Here is a 17,063-nt window from a genome sequence, read left to right as displayed (position 1 = left end):
TTCAGTCCAATTAGTAAAGACTCATATCAAGATACTTCATTGTGAAATTTCAGAATACCCACAACAAAAAAATCCTAAATTATAAATTTAACATAAGGGTAGAATAAAAATTTTACTACCCATGTACCTTTATTTCTCAGGAGGCTATCAGAGGATGTGCCCCACCAATATGGGCTCTAAGTGAATGGCAATCCCAAGATACCATGTTTAAGAAGCCTAGATTGAATCCATCCCAAATTGGGATAGAATGGTGGAAGGCTCAGGGGAAAAAAAAAAAAAAATGGAATGGCTAGCCTGACAGGTTTGATCATAACCTGGAGGGTAGGAAAAGACTGAGTAAATGAAAAAGAGAGACAACTATTAAGTCCAAGAAGAAGCTTACTATAATGGAAACAGTGGCTTAGCAGTGAACACTATTCACATGATTAAAATAATGAAAATACCAAATATCAACTTAACAAAAAACTATGATGTAAGTCATACAGGGAAGATGAAGGGAGGAGAAGAGCACATGTAAAGTCTAAATTCACACTTATCATACTCAGAAGTCAAAAGATAATACATAAGATCGACTGAGGAGAGTAAGGATTTAGAAATATTTGAAAAAGCGTTCAAAAATGGAATAGGGAGGTTTTTTTGTTTTGTTTCAGCACAATATGATTTTTTAAACTTCAACACAATGTTACAAGAACATTTTAGAACCCTGATGTTTTAAGGTAACTGTTGTTCTAATTTATAAGGTTAAAACTAAGGAACATACATGCTATCTAAAAACTGTCTACTACTTACCCACTTTCAGCTAAGGCCTCTCTTGTTTTTATTGGGAAGGTGCTTGTTTCCAGCAAGTGCTTCAGGGAAGTAACTTCTTCTTCAGTATCAGGGATAAATATTGAAGGAAAACATGCTTCGAAAATTCGCTCCAGGCGGTTTAGTAAAGCTGTCTGCATCAAAACAACCCCCCCAAAAGTTTAATTTCTCTAATTTTAATGATCTTAGTTTTATCATCATCAACACACATACACACACACACCTCTGACCCCACACCCTGTCCACTACTACAGGAGAGGGAGGTTCACTATCAGTCAGGTACAGGAAGCACTAAGTCAAAGGAGCATAACTACTTGCAGAACAGATGCTCTAAATGATCACTTCAAATACTCATGGTGATACAGTGGTGACAAGTAAATGTAGTTATATGCCAAGCAACATAGCTGGTACTTTGCAAACATTACCTTATTTATTAGCCTATTAAAAAATTCACAAAGAAGAAATTAACTACTCAATTGTATAATGAGAAAGCAATCGCAAAGTGTGAATTATCTACCCAAAGCAAAACCAAAACCAAACAGCAACATTCATAAAAGCAGGCGGCATTCATATTCTATCACGGGATGTTCCCTACTACCACCCATGTACTCTAGATTTAGGAACAATTAAATTGAAGGTTTGTGAAAAGTATTATGCTATCATAGTTGAAGAGAACTTTTTTCTTGAACATAAGAACACTTGAATTTTAAAACACTTTTAGAAATATCTCTGCTAAAAGAACAAAGTAGGAAAGAATGTCTTATTTTTACTAAAAAAGCAATAGCTCATTTTTCATTTTGATGATCTGTGTTATCTTTTAAAAATCCCACTTCTTTACTCTTCTATGGTGTATACAGGTGTATTTTTGAATAGAACACTGCCTTTCTTCCAAGAATGGATATTCCCTAGAGTATTTTTACTGAGAACACTGGCATTTTGAAGTATTTTCTTTAATTAAAATTTGCTGAATTTATATTAACTTACACTTTTTAGGGGTACTACTAGGTTATTCTACATGTGCAGCCCACAGTAACTAACATTTATCCCCACTATCCTAAGTGTAACTCAGACACATGTAAAATATTTTCAACTTAACTCAATTTACCGCTTAAACATCAAATAGGAATACAAACTGTTAAAGACTGTCGGGAGTGTACTACTGAAATGCTATCGAGTATACAAGAAAGTGCCACATCATGGTGGTATTTCCTGCCAAGTAACAAAGACAAGTTAACGCTTGATTTCTGTTGTTTAGCACAGTCAGCAAACAGGAAAATGAAAAACAAACGGAAAATATCTTCCAAACAGATTTTCCAATCCAAAATCTCTTTTGGAAGCAGTATCAGAGCAAAAACTTAATGCGTAATTAGTCTCAGGGTACTCTTCTGCTATCTCTACAAAAGTTATTCTAACACCTTCATTATATTCATGTGTGTGATATGGGAAAAGGTTCTCAGTATCAATTATGAAACCTACAGTAAAGAGTAGACTCAAGATCCCAAGGCTCGTGAAACTTGAGTGTGTCAAGGGGACCGGCACTTACTTGCTTCAACAGAGGGAATGGACAGACATTACTTTTAAAGGGATCAGATAACCATCTAATTGGAAACATGATGAGCACAGGCTCCTTCTGGGCAGACAAGGTAAACAAAAACTCACATATGACCATATTTTACTTCTCTGTAAATTAAAATTGAATCTCTCTCGTATCCTCTTTGTTATCCTTTTCATGGGAAAGAAAAAATATTTGTCAAAAGAAGCAATGACCCCAAAATACATTCAGTCATTTGGGCAATATTACATCTAACTACCAAGTCTTAGGTACAACAGTGAGCAAATTCTTAAAATGAGTGGAATGTATGTGAACATTACATTCAAGTTTTTACATCTTCCCCCTCTCATACAGAGTATAAATTACATGGGAAATTTAAAAGACAGTTCCATTTGTCTTTAAGGTTAGATATTACATTCGATTGCTTCAAATATTTTGTTGAATGAAGTAGAGCAAGGGTCAGAATTTTTTTCTATACAGGGCCAGATAGTAAATAGTTTCAGCTTTGCACCAGCCATAAACAAGTAAGTGTGGTGTGTTCCAATGAAACTTTATTTACCAGAACAGGCGGCCAGATAGAACAGGCCATAGTTTGCAGATACCTGTGGTATGGCAGTAAATAACAAAGATTCAAATAATCAGAACCCACTAATTGAAAAGCACCACCCACCACAAGGAGGAACTCTAACAATTTAACAAGAAAGCAGCTAACAGAATTAAAGATTTTGACGAAAACTGAATTTCCTCTGACATTTTGCTTTAAAAGTACATCGATTTCCAACTATCAGACTATTTCCAACTATGAGACTAGTCAGGAGGGAATCCTCTAGAAAGAGTTCCATACTAATATTTTGTTCACAGTAATAAATGCCAAATTTCATTTGCTACTAGTCAATTCCAGTAAGTAAATGGCTGATGTAACTATAATACTTTAGTGGAGGACTGTGGACTCAAGGGGCTGAGACTCCGCTTCTGGATTTATAAACTGGAGATATCAGGGGCAACCTCACAGGGTGGGTGACAAGTTACAGGATTAAATACTTGGTACCCAGTGTGTGGTCAAGAAGTGGTAACTTTTTCTTACTACTATTGTTATTGTACAGATGATATCCAGAAACAGAGTGCCTACCAAGGAATAAAGTAAATATCAAAACTAGATTCAAAGCTCACTAGCGATGTTGCTCTACCACTACTTGGCATTCTAAATCATTAAGAAAATATTTGTCTCAGACTATCAATTTCTACATTATAACAAGAAAATACAAATTTTTGCACCTTCTCCAAGATCCTCCAACTTAATTGGAAAATAAGTACCAATTTAAAAACGTCTATCATTAAGAACCACTTTTATAAATAGAACGTGTTACTGCTACTCCTTGTGGATTTTAGACTTTGGAAATTGGTAAACATTTTGCTTGACATTTTGGCATTTGTGACTCAAATCTTGATCACACTATAAAATGCAAAGTGTGCAAATCACACGTTGGGGGTGTTTGAGTGTTTTACTTCCCAAGAAGCACAATAAAGTTACAAATTCAAAATGTAATGGAACATAGTCCAAGGAACTTGGTAAGTAGAACAGGTTTAAGAACTAACATAATGCTCGAAAGAGAAATTAAACAACCCACCACAACAGTCTCTCTTGTGACCAAACAGAAAGGTTTCTTTCAAGAAACAGATTTTCTAAAAGACTGTAATCACACAGTAAATTAAAAAAAAAAAAAATTGTTTGAGATATTTGAGACATATGAGCACAAGATAAAAGTTCTATATGAAAACTGTGATATTGGTAAAAGTTTTTGTTTTAATTATTAATTTTAACTGTTGTAATATCTATATAAATTTTTTCCTCAATACTATTAGCCATGGATAGTTTAATACATACAATAGCCTTAAACCAAATCAGTAATAAAATTAATATCAAATCAACACTAGGGTCACTAAAGTGAAATATTATTTAACTTGGATTTATTCTACTGTGTAAGAGTAAAAAATAACTTTATATTACTCTACCTAATAAGAATTCTTGTTTCTATATAGATTGTATCCAGCCATAAGAGGCAAGCTACTCCTAGTTTTGATTAAATGGGGATACTACACAGTTTTGAACTCCTTGGAGCAGACTGACTCAAAAAAAGATGTGAATGTAACAGTAATGTTTATTAACACATTACAGTACATGTGGACTTGTGTTAGATGTAAAATTCTAAAATATTATATTTTATTATTTGGAATTAGTGGTAAAGTCAGACTGGCTATGCTCTAGTTTCCCTCAGCAGATAAGGCAGCATATGGAAAGCAAACAATATCAGTACAGCCTAGTTCAAGAAAGTGAAAGATCAAAAGATGTCCTCTGAAACCGTCACAAACAGCAAAACCTTGATACAGTGTGTTTTTTCATTTAATGCTGATGCAGTGCTTATCACATGCCAGGCGTTATTCTAAATGCTTTATGAATATTAGCTCACAGAAGAACAGATGAACCATCAGAGGGAAGTAACAGTAATCTTATCCCCATTGTCTAGATGAGAAAAACGGAGCACTAAGAGGTTAATTTGCCCACAGTCAGATGAATATTACATGCTGAATCCTAATCTAGGAGGTACAGTTTCAGAGTCTGTGCTCTTAAACACTAGACTATGTTGCCATCAAAGCAGTTCGAAGTTCAATTTCTAAAAATTATAGGAGCTTTGAGGGGGGGGACTATATCTCATTTCGAATCTCCAGTACTTAGGTTCGTGCATATAGTGGATATAAAAATGTTAGCTAAGTCAGTGTGCACTTAAAAATAAAAAAAAAAAAAAAAGCACTTCACCCTTATTTAAGACTGCAGGGGGCATGTTTGTTCTACTTATGAAAGTAGATATTATAAGCCATCTAAATCATTTTTGTACATACATTGGATATATTTATATAATTGTAACAAGTATAAATAACCAAATGCCTTTATGTTCTAGGTACTATGTTTAATACTTACATGTTACTTTACTAATCTTTAAAAAAACAAAAAACAAATCCTGAAAGGTAAGTATTACGGTTTCCACATTATAGATGAAACTAAAGCTCATGGAGATTAATTAACCACAGTCTCATGTTGGTATGGTACACAGCAAGGATTTGATCCCAAGTCTGACTCCAAAGTCTCTTTTCACCAAATCATGCTTTTACCCACTTTTTGTGGTCTTTCAAACTTTTGTAGCCATTAGGTAAGAGATTCAACTGTTAACTGCTGAGGTGATGACCACACTTAAAGCAATTATTTCATCTATATAATTCATAGTTTTTAACAAAGCAAATTATAAATTTTTGCTAAAGAGTGATGCACTGTAAATTAATGAGAAGGTAACAAGTGCCCACACATTTAGCATACTAGTTAGCTGAGGTTACAATAGTAGCTGTATAGCAAACTAAATAAAATAACATTCACATCAATTACCTGACTTTTATCTTTTTAAGAAGTTGGGATTAAAAAATGTTCATTGGGGCACCTGGGTGGCTCAGTCAATTAAGCGTCCAACTTTGGCTTAAGTCACCATCTCCTGGTTCATGAGTTCGAGCCCCATGTTGGGCTCTGTGCTGACAGCTCAGAGCCTGGAGCCTGCTTCAGATTCTGTCTCCCTTTCTCCCCCTCTCCCGCTCAAGCTATGTCTCTCTCTCTTAAAAATAAACACCTTTTTTTTTCCAATTTTTATTTGAGTGATCGAGCGAGTGGGGGAGGAGCCGACAGAAAAAGGGAGAGAGAATCCCAAGCAAGCTCCACACTTAAGTTCAAGCCCCACGTCAGGCTCCACATTACGACTGTGAGATCATGACCTGAGCCGAAATCAAGAGATGGACACTTAACAGACTGAGCCACACAAGCGACCCTCAATTATTGCCTTTTAAATGCTTTTAACTTCAAAGCCAAAGAGGAAAAACAGTCATCAGTTCTCTCTTGAATGTGGAATTAGAAAACTGGTGGTTAGCTGAATACGCATGCCTCTCAATTCACACACGTAGCAAACTCTCAGCCTGGTGAACAGCCTCACGTCTGGCCATTACACGTTTTAAGAACTGGGGGCTCTGATAAATGTAGGGTTGAAAGTCAAATGCTATTCAAGGCAGGTGCCAGAGTCCATTTTATTTTCTCTATTCATGTCCAGCACTAAGACAAAGGAGAAGAGCATGGTGCTCAGAAGAGTTCCTAATCTGTCAAAACTATTCTGAGAACAGAAACTAGCCCCCAAGCAGCAGCCAGAACTAGAGATACTCTCTGCCATTCACCAAAAAATGCAGTTGGCATCACTATCTCTTGCACCTTTACAGACCATTTTCCAAGAAGTTCATTTCTGAGATTTTTCAGTAACAATATTTACTGAACACTTATGTGCAAGACAACGTGGTAAACACATTGACATGTACAATTTTATTTTACTTTCAGAGTAAGGCATTTTAAATAAGTACTATTATTGTTCTCTAAATCTAAGGTTCAAGAAAGTGACTAATACAAATTAGTGTTGAAACCTAGATCTGAATCTGGCAGTATAACCCCAGAGCATTGCTTTTAAGCACTCACTGTATGTACCCAGGGCCAAGGCCTAAGGCCCACAATAACTTTAGGGATTCATGAAAATGTTTTAATAGCTAATATTAATATATTCATCTTTATACCAAGTTATAAAATAGAATTTTAAATATCTTTTATGGGTAAGTCATATAAAAGTCATATGTGGCCCTGGCTATATTGCTCTCAAAAGGTACACTGGCTTTTATCTTTCCCAATTTTCTCCTTTTCATATATTTGTTTTCCTATCAGGGTCCTTTATTACCTTGAATGTCTCTATAGTAACAATTATTACTTTTTCAAACCAGGTATGATTTCTGGGAAAGCACAAATGCTCAGCTATCCAATGGTTTAATTCATCAATGGGGGCAAAGCATTATGTATGAATTCACTTATACTCATTCTCAGGTCTGTCGTATCTCCGTGTTTAGGGTAAAGGTATATAAGTAGCCGTTGCATTTTATTCACTGATGCAAACAAGTCACATTATTAAATGCAGAGTTTACCAACTGGTAGGTCCCAGTCACAAATATGTTATAAATCTCCCCTAAATCCTGAATGCTACACAGGGACAAATGGCACTCCCTCTTATTAATGTTATGTGTCAACTTGACTGGGCCATGTGCCCAGACAACTGGTCAAACACTGTTCTGGGTATGTGTGTGCAGGTGTTTCTGGATGAGATTAACATCTGAATTGGTAACCTGGGTAAGGCAGATTGTCTTCTCTAATATGAATGGGCCTCATGCAATCAAATGAAGACAGCTTGAGGACTGTAGTTGGTACTTCTCTGCCTCCATAAACACAAGAGCCAATCCCTTATTAGTCTCTTTCTCTCTCCCTCCCCAAGCCCATCCATCTGTCTGTCCATCCAGCCATCCATCCTCCTGGTTCTGTTTTTCTGGAGAACCCCAAATACACCCCTATTTTATAAACAACTCTACTGGAGTATAAGAAGTATATTGAAAATATTCAGTTTTCCAAAGGGTAAGACCAGCACCTAGGATCCTAGACTCTGGGTCTTATGCCATTCACATGCAGACCTTTTTAAAAGCATCTTGTATTTAAGGTTAATTCCTAAAGTTCCTTCAACATATTTCTAGTTAGTTTTCTTCCTTAGGAACAAAAGTTGATTAATATTAACAGTTTTAACGTTGATAAGCATTAGATCTTGCTCTGAAGTTGAAGTTTAAATTTTTTTTTTTTTTTAATGTTGGTTTTTGAGAGAGAGATAGAATGCAAGTGGGTTGGGGCAGAGAGAGGGAGGCACAGAATCTGAAGCAGGCTTCAGGCTCTGAGCTGTCTGCGGACAGCCTGACGCGGGGCTCGAACTCACGAGCTGTGAGATCATGACCTGAGCCGAAGTTGGACGCTCAACCGACTGAGCCACCCAGGCGCCCCTGAAGTCGAAGTTTGGAAGAAACATAAAATCCACTGGGTAATTTAATCTTCCATTTAAGAGGTCACCTTATGCCTTGCCATTATTAAATATTAAGTAAGATATCAAGTACAATCGACACTTGTACACTTTATCAATTCCCAATTTCAAGCTATATAAGAAGAGTGAACAACTGTAATATTCACCATGCTCTAAAAAGATGGTTTGGCCTTTCTGCACAATTTGTGCATAAATCTAACCAAGTATTTCCACCTATTTTGGAATTAAACACCAGAATGTCAATTTTTCTGAGGGAAAAATAACACAAGAAATATTAGTTTCAGGTGTATGACATGATACGAAATGTATATATTGCAAAATGATCACCACAATAAGTCTAGTTAATAGCCATCCCATACAGTTACAAATTTTTCTTTTCTTGTGAGAACTGTTACAATCAATTTTCTTAGAGATTTTCAAATATACAATACAGTATTATTAACTATAGTCACCCTGCTGTACATTACATCCCCAGGACTTATTTTGTAACTGGAAGTTTGTACCTTTTGACCACTTAATTTATTTGGTTGCTTACTTCTGTTTTCAGTAATAAGTTCAGGTGTTCATCTACAGAAAGGAAAACCTGCACAAATCTTAGGCAGATGATTAAATAAACAAAGGTGAAAATGTAGAATTAGAGTCGGTTTGAGAATGCTGACTTCCCAGCAAACAAACGGTTTATTTATTATTTAGCAGGTTTTTTTTTTTTTTTTTTTTTGGTTTTTTTTTTTTTTTTTTTTAGTTTTTAAAGAGCAAGCGAGTAAGCAGGGGATGGGGACGGGGACAGGGACAGAGAGAGAGGGAGAGAATCCCAAGCAGGCTCCACACTCAGCATGGAACCTGATGTGGAGCTCGATCCCATGACCCTACTAGGATCATTACCTGAGCCAAAATCAAGAGTCGGGTGCTCAACCAACTGTGCCACCCAGGCACCCCACCAACAATTTGGCTTATTTTACTTTAAAAGTATTCATAATTCTCTTCCTTCTTTTTGTGACACTTAATTTTTAAGCCTCTCAGAAGAAATCATCTAGTAACATTTTCCCAGTAGCATAATCAAGTAGATGGCTAATAAGAAACAATTACTCATAATTTCCTTTTCTATAGCTACTTAATATAGAAATTATCAATTACCTAAATTCTCAAATAACATCCACAGCAATATTTTAAAAATTTTACCAAAACCTCAGAGTTAAATGTTGTACTTATAATATTACCTCCTTTACCATACATCTAAGAGAAAGTAATCTTGGCTATTTCAATCAACTTTCCTTTCTGGAACATTAACAGGTTAAAAAAAAAACTGTTAGAACAATATATGAGATGGTCTTTTGGAAAAAAAGGACTGCTTTGAAAGTAAGGAGGACTTTTTTTTTTTTTTTTTAATCATCATTTTGTTTTGTTTTGAATTTTAGCCCAGAAAGCAAATAATAGTTTGGACCTCTTTCCAATTTGTACAACAGAGATACCACTACTTGTTTTCCTCTACGATGTGTAAGAATGTTAACAAGAAAATGAAATATACTGAGCTCTGGGTTCTCAGAAAAAAATAGTCACTGAAAGGGAAGAATAATTCTCAGTAAATAGTCATGCATGACTTTACATCAAGGCTTCAATCCTCTGAGGCGACCAGATCCACATTTGAGAATTAGTTTGACTAAGAACATTTTATAAGTTTGAAAGATTTCTTCTTGGTTGACTTTTCCCTAAGTAGCAAATTATTACAATAAAGCTGTAACAACTGATGGTCTCTTGACTCAAGGAAGATATATTTTATCAGAATATGAAGATATCCTTTTGGTAGCCCAAAAAAAGGAAAGTATTAAAAAATAGAGACCCAGACAATGTCACAGTGAAAAGAAGAAATCTGAAATGACAACTACACCATTCGTCTCATTTCTCAAAACCAAGAATTGTTCCCCATGTTTCTTTAATTGAATTAACCGAGCTATGAATCCTAAAAGACTCACAACATTCTGTCAAAGCAGAATTTGGACAAAACCACTTGAAGGCACTTTGTTTAAGGCAGAATTGTTGCATCCATGTTAAGACTGAACAGGAATAAATCATTTTAAGTTTAACCACTAAAACCCTAATGTTCACTGTCATTAATATGTGAAGATTTCTGTGCTGTCCCCAACACTTAACAAGTAGGAGAAACATTTTAAGAAAAATATCAGTAAATCTAATCCTCTCCTAGGGGGCTTAATGTACTTTTCCCAGCAGATTCTGCAAAAGGAAGAAACTGCGGGCCACAAGCCTGGATCACAACAGCAGGATGAGAATAAAAATCATTTCCAACTCAGTCACTTACTCAGCATGCCTTACCCATTTCCTTACCTCAACTTCCTTCTAAAACTTATCTTTTAGCCCCTTTCAACAATTTCTTCTTTCCAAAATCCATCTCCAAGTTCTGCTCATTTTCCAAACCCATTCAGCAAAAATAAAAGTCTGAGGACCAAGCCAAACAAATCTCAGGAAGTCTTAATGTATCTTGCCACATCCACATGGTTTTTGCTCTATTTTCACAAAATAGAATCATACTATAGAATTCTTATTTTTCAGTGGATTTTTTCACTCACTTTAAAATTTATTGTCATTTTATCTTCACAGAAGTCCAATGAAGTAGGTATGATCTTTTTATAAACAACTGAACTCAGAAGTAACTTGTCCAAAATCATAAAGCTTATAAGAGGCCGAGTCAAGATTCAAACTCAGATCTGTAAGATTATATAAAGCTCATATACTTTACTACCTCTTATGTCCAGTTGTCAAATTACAAATAACTTCAATCAACTTGTGTAACAAAAAGGTCCTTTTTGAACTGGTCATACTTTAAAATTCATTATCTGATGATGTTAAAAGTTCTAAGGCTATAAATTAAAGATCATTCAATACCAGTGTCACCTTACAGTAAGATGAAACTCAACAGGGAAAGGATTAGGTCAAAATCAACAATCTTGGCTTTGCATTATATAATTAGTTCACTCCTTGCAAGCTTCTACTTCCATAATAAATTAATCAACAGGAAAAATATACATTAGCCAAACCATATACAAACCAAATTAGCAAATTAAGCTATTCAGACACTCAAAGTCAAATGAAAAGTAATTAGCTATGCACACCACCTGGTAATACCATAACAGTATTTTCACGTTTCAAAGCAATGATGTATAACCATTTCAACTGACACTCAGACTTTGGAAATATTTCCAATTGAAAATGGTTTGCTTGGCAAAAGATAACTGGAAGAGTTTGGGGAATTTTATTCTCAGGATCTCTAAAAGAAGCTGGTAGGACAAGTGTTCCCTGAAACAGTTGTCAATATAAAGCAGTGATTTTCTGGGGAGTTTTCTTTCCGATACCTCCGGGATTGAGGAAAGGTTAGGTTTAGCACAGGGTACAACTCAGGACCGGGGAATAACCTGGATATTAAGCTGCGTCTCTAGGGGCTACTTTAGGTCAAGATAAATCTCAGTGAATCTTCTCTGAAGGAGTCTGGAACAGAAAAGGATAAAGTACAGGCCCTGGCGGGTAAAAATATTCTCCCTGACACACTTATTCCCCAATAAGTGTAAACGTAAATGTACATTTGCAAGAAATTATAAGCAACTAAATACAGTTCTAGTCTTCTCGTACCCTCATCCCAGGTCTTTAGTGGCTGTCAAATTATGAAGTCCAAATCTGCTTTGCTCAAATTCTTTTTCTATCCTTCAGTTCCCTATAGCCTTCAGCTCAGGTTGAGGTTTCAAATTCTGCTTGCTCTCTGCCACACTCAAAACTGTACTTCAATTTCCTAGGTCTTTGATGGACAAAATTAAGAGACATTATTTTCTGAAAGTTAAAAAAACATCTACTAAATCTGAGTTTAACTTTCTTCTAAAATCACTGTAAAGGTAGAAACTGAAGGATTCACTGGACTAGTTAGCTAATTAATGAATTTTTACGTAAGTGATATTTATGTTAATCAAAAAATCAAGCTGCTGAGTTTCTGTAAATATTAAACTCATTGAAATAAAGAAAAACCTCACCAAACATTACTTATTGTAGGACTGTCCATTTAAAGTTTACCAAAGCATTGTGAAAAATGTAATCCACAAATCAAGCAAGCATTATGTATCATAAGAGACTCCTTCAACAGGTACCCAATTTAAAAATACTTTTTGAAAAGCTGAATTGCCTCCACGGCAATTAGTATATTATACAAAATAGAGAAAACCAGTAAATACCTGAACTGAAGTGGCTGTTTCCTGTAAATGGCCACCAGCAACTGCTCCTTTGGAAGTTGCTAAAGGGACATTGTGCATTTTGGGGGTTCCTGGAGTATCAATCTTTTCATCTGTCCTATGTGACTGCCAGGCTTCCTTTCGATGGTGAGATTCAGCAGCCTGCTGGTCTCCAAAAGTAGCCCAAGAGCAACTATCTTTCTGTCCATCCTCAAAGGCATTCCAATCTACAACTTGGCTAGGCCCAGCTGAACTGAAGTCCGCAAAATCATCAGAGTCTTGAAAAGCACTGCGGTCCTCTCGAATATTTGGCACAGAATCAAAATCTCCAAATTCACCTTCTTGCTCAATTTCCAGTTTTGAAACAGTATCAGTGCCTGTCCCAGAAGACTTTCCCACCAACTTACATTCCTCTGATAAACTATCAGAAGTCTGTTTTAGGTCGGACTCAGTAAATAGAATTTCATCTTGGCAAGAAACAGCATTTGTATCCCCAAATTCTCCAAAGTCATCACCTGGTTCACTAAAATGTGGAAAGTGCTCTGAGGACTCTTCGAAAGTGATATCGCTCATTGAATCTTGGGTACCAGTAACAAAAGGTGGAGTTGTGCCACTGGCTGTGCCGAAGTCACCAAAATCATCCTCGTTAGTATCATTGCAAGTCACAAAGTCATTACTACTGTCACCATTTTTTACACTTAAAGAATCATCCAGAACATTTTCTTCTGTAGGATCAATGCTGGGGCTTTGGGAATCGGTAAACTTTTTACTTTCTTCTTTGGAAGAACCAACTTCATCATCAGCATCAGAAGTTTTAATAGAATCCATGCATAGGTCAGCACACTTAGAAGTAAACAAATCAAGTTTTTCCTCAGTTTTACATTCTCTCATACTGGCTTCTGAATTATCAGCTGAGTCTGCCAAACTCCAAGGCTTTGATTGAACTGATTTTAAAAATTCATCCTGTTGCAATGTTGGAAGGCCTTGTTTTTCAGTACTGAAACCTCTGGTACTCATTATGCTTATTTCTGAAACACAAACCTGATCCTCTCCATCAATGTCTCCTTTATCGTCAAAGCTTCTACCCAAAGACAGTGCTTTTACAGAACTCAGTTCACTGACTCTATTAATTTTATTATTTTCCTGAATGGTTAATGCTTCTCTATCATTTAAAACTGCACATCCTGTATCTTCTAGTTGTATCCTTTCCTTTTTGGAAAATGTAGCAAAATCTGCAAATTCCTCAGCAGGACTAGGTGCACAGTCTAAGTTATAGTCAGTACTATGAGTGCTAAGAGGCTTTCGTCCTTTTGAATCGGCTTCGGTGTCCAGATCATCTGTTCCCTGAGGATTTACAGTTTCCAATACTGCAAACCCGTTTGTTAGAATCTCCAGACAAGGAGGCTTTTCACCATTGCAGCTCTCTAACTGCTTGTTTTGATGAACAACATTCATATCAGTTCTAAAATCTCCTGGAGAGAAACTTTCAGGTGTTCCAACATTCTGTCTCCGCTTCACTATAGTATTTAAATCTCCTGGACTTTCTATGCCATCAATGGAAGTATCTAAAGTTTTAGATGAAATTATTTCTTTGCTGGTGGTAGAAAGTAAAACGTCAGACTGTCCTTTCACAGAAGAAAGTTCAGCAGTGATGTCTTTATCATTACCATTCTTAATGGATTTAAAGCTAGTAAGGCTATCTACATTTTCTGAGAAATCATGAATTGGCATAAAATGGTTTGAAGGTACAAACTCTTCCTTGGGACGAGTATAATCTGGTGTATCAAAGTCAACAAATCCTACACCAGAAGGGCTAACTTCTGAAAACCCACCAAATTCCCCAAATTCATCATCATCATCATCCTCGGCTCCATTGTCTAGTGGTGGTGGGGATGAAGAGTACATTCGAATGATGTCTGGCTCCATTGTTCAATTGCTTTCAAATAATTAATTTACACCTGAAAAAACAAAACAACAGGGTTTTTTTTTTTTTTCTTGGAGGGGACAGATTACGTATACAACGTCTTTCAAAACTCTCTCAAAGCTATTTCAAACCAGTGAAAATTTACAGTGCTTTGTTTTGGACCTTTTAAATTCTTTTTCTCTTAGGTAAGATGACTTTACACAGCTATAACGGCAAAAAAATTTTCTCTTTTCTAGTGTAGGTTTCTAAGAATATTGGTGTTACATTACTGAATTTGGGGATTCCAGGAAATTTTGAATAAACACAAAAGTATATCTACAAAATTCTCTCGGAGCACTTGCTTATTCTCTTAAGCTTGCTTTGCTTTCTAGTCCACTGGAGATTCAGGGCCTGCCCTTATGGATTTGTGAGTTCTTTATAAATAAGACATGAAAATTTTCTTTAATAATTGCTATTCAGTTCAACGTTTATTTCTTACCCAAGTTAAATTTTAACAGACTTTATTTTTAGAGCAATTTTAGGTTCATTGAGATGGTAAGTGAATTCCTAGATCTTCCCCACCCCCATTCATCCACAGCCTCATTTATTACAGACATCCTCCAGCAGAGTAGTATATTTGTTACAACTGATGAACCTACATTGACATACATCGTTATTACCCAAAGTCCAAATTTATATTAGGGTTTGCTCTGTGTTGTACATTCTATGTGTTAGGACAAATGCATTAATTACAGTATCACAGAGTAATTTCAATGCTCCAAAAACCCTCAGTTCCATTATACATCCCTCTCTCCCCTGTGCCTGGCAACCACTGATCTTTTTACTGTCTCCACAGTTTTGCCTTTTTTGGGATGTCACAGAGTTGGAATCATACAGTACGTAGACATACATGTCACACAATATGTAGCCTGTACATACTGTATGATTAGCTTCTTTCATTTAATAACATGCATCTAAGCTTCCTCCAGGTCTTTTCATGGTTGATGGCTCATTTCTTTTCAGCACTGAATAATATTCCATTGTCTGGATGTACTGCATTTTCATTTTGTTTTATAACTTTTCACTACTGAAGTCATTTAAGTTGCAAAAACAGTACAGAGCTCTCATGTATACTCCAACCAGTTTCCCACACTGATAATGCGGTAAATAACTGTAGTACCTGTTCAAACCAGAAAACTGACATCAGTACACTATTAACTCAGTTACACACTTTAGATTTGACCATTTTTCTGTGTGTGTGTAATTCTATGAAATTTTATCACATATGCAGATTAGATTCAAGTAACCAACACTACAATTAGGATAAGAACTGTTGCAAAAATAGTTCTGTAATATTCATCAATATAAAGAAACTCCCTTGAGGTGCCTGGGTGGCTCAGTCAGCTAACCATCTGACTCTTGATTTTAGCTCAGGTCCTATCTCGAGGTTTGTGGGTTTAAGCCCCATATGGGGCTCAGAGCTGACAGTGCAGAGCCTGCTTGGGATTCCCCGCCCCCCCCCCCCCGCCCCCAATCTCTCTGCCCCTCCTCCATGCTCTAATTCTCAAAATAAACTTAAAAAAAAAAAACAAAACCAAAAACCTCATTCGTGTTACCTCTCAATACACCCTCCCCTAAACCCTAACTCCTGTCAACCACTGATCTGTTCCCCATAATTTTGCTACTTCATAAGTACTTATTATGTAAATGGAATTACACAATATGTAATTCTTTGGAGGTGTTTTTTTTCCCCCCACTCAGCTTAATGCCCTTGAAATCCATCCATGTTGTTGCATGTCAAGAATTCATTCTTTTTTATTGCCAAGTTGTATTCCGTTATATAGCTGCACCACAGATTATTTGCCAGTTCATTCAATTTAGGACCCGTTGGTTGTTTCTTGTATTTTACAATTACAAATAAAGCTGCTATCAATATTTGTGTACAGACTGTTGTCTGACAAGTTTTTATTTCTCTAATATGAATTCCCAGGAGTGCAAATGCTTGGTCACATTAAGTTTACAAGAAACTGTAAAACTGTTTTCCAAAGTTAATTTTTATGGGACCAAATCAACTGTTCATTAGTAATTTTCATTAATTTGGTTTCATATAAGCTTGAGATTTAATATTTTTTTTTCTAATATTACACGGTTTTCTTTGCATTTAGTTTTTAATACATCTAGAATTTTGGTATATGATCTAAAGCAAAGGTCTAATTTTTGTTTTCTAAATAGCCAAGCAATTATCCTAATCCCATTTATTGAATAATCTTTCCCATATCTATTAGTTTATATCTTCTTCACCTAACTTCTCTTTTAAATATTTATTTATTTAATCTCTACACCCAACATGGGGCTCAAACTCATGGATTCGAGATCAAGAGTCACATGCTTTTTGGACTAAACCAGCCAGGTGCCCCTCTCTATATATTTAACTCTTAAATGGAATCTATGTCTGAGTTACCCTGTTCCTCTATGCTAAATTGTCAAAAATGCCATAAGACAGATTTACATTAAAAGCAAAGGGAAAATTAACAACAAAAGTCCTAGAACAAAACGAGCCTATAAATTGATACTTTCAGTGAACTAAACTGAAG

At 35.8% G+C, this 17,063-nt stretch overlaps 1 protein-coding gene across 5 annotated transcripts in view; it reads right to left on the bottom strand.

Annotated features, from left to right (window-relative positions):
* Nucleotides 1–17,063, bottom strand: part of AFTPH (aftiphilin) — a 67,038-nt gene that overhangs the window by 25,842 nt on the left and 24,133 nt on the right. For all 5 annotated transcript variants that reach the window (XM_042932455.1, XM_042932451.1, XM_042932454.1 and 2 more), the window contains exons 2-3: nt 12,570–14,524; nt 790–941 (exon numbers count right to left, since the gene is read on the bottom strand). In XM_042932455.1, coding sequence (XP_042788389.1) covers nt 790–941; nt 12,570–14,492 — 2,075 coding nt within the window. In that variant the 5' untranslated portion in view covers nt 14,493–14,524. The remainder of the gene's footprint in view (nt 1–789; nt 942–12,569; nt 14,525–17,063) is intronic.

Source organism: Panthera leo, chromosome A3 (assembly GCF_018350215.1).
Source record: "Panthera leo isolate Ple1 chromosome A3, P.leo_Ple1_pat1.1, whole genome shotgun sequence".
Classification (NCBI taxonomy): domain Eukaryota; kingdom Metazoa; phylum Chordata; class Mammalia; order Carnivora; family Felidae; genus Panthera; species Panthera leo.
The sequence above is the reverse complement of the archived record's forward strand: the minus strand, read 5'-3'. Positions and strand labels throughout refer to the sequence as shown.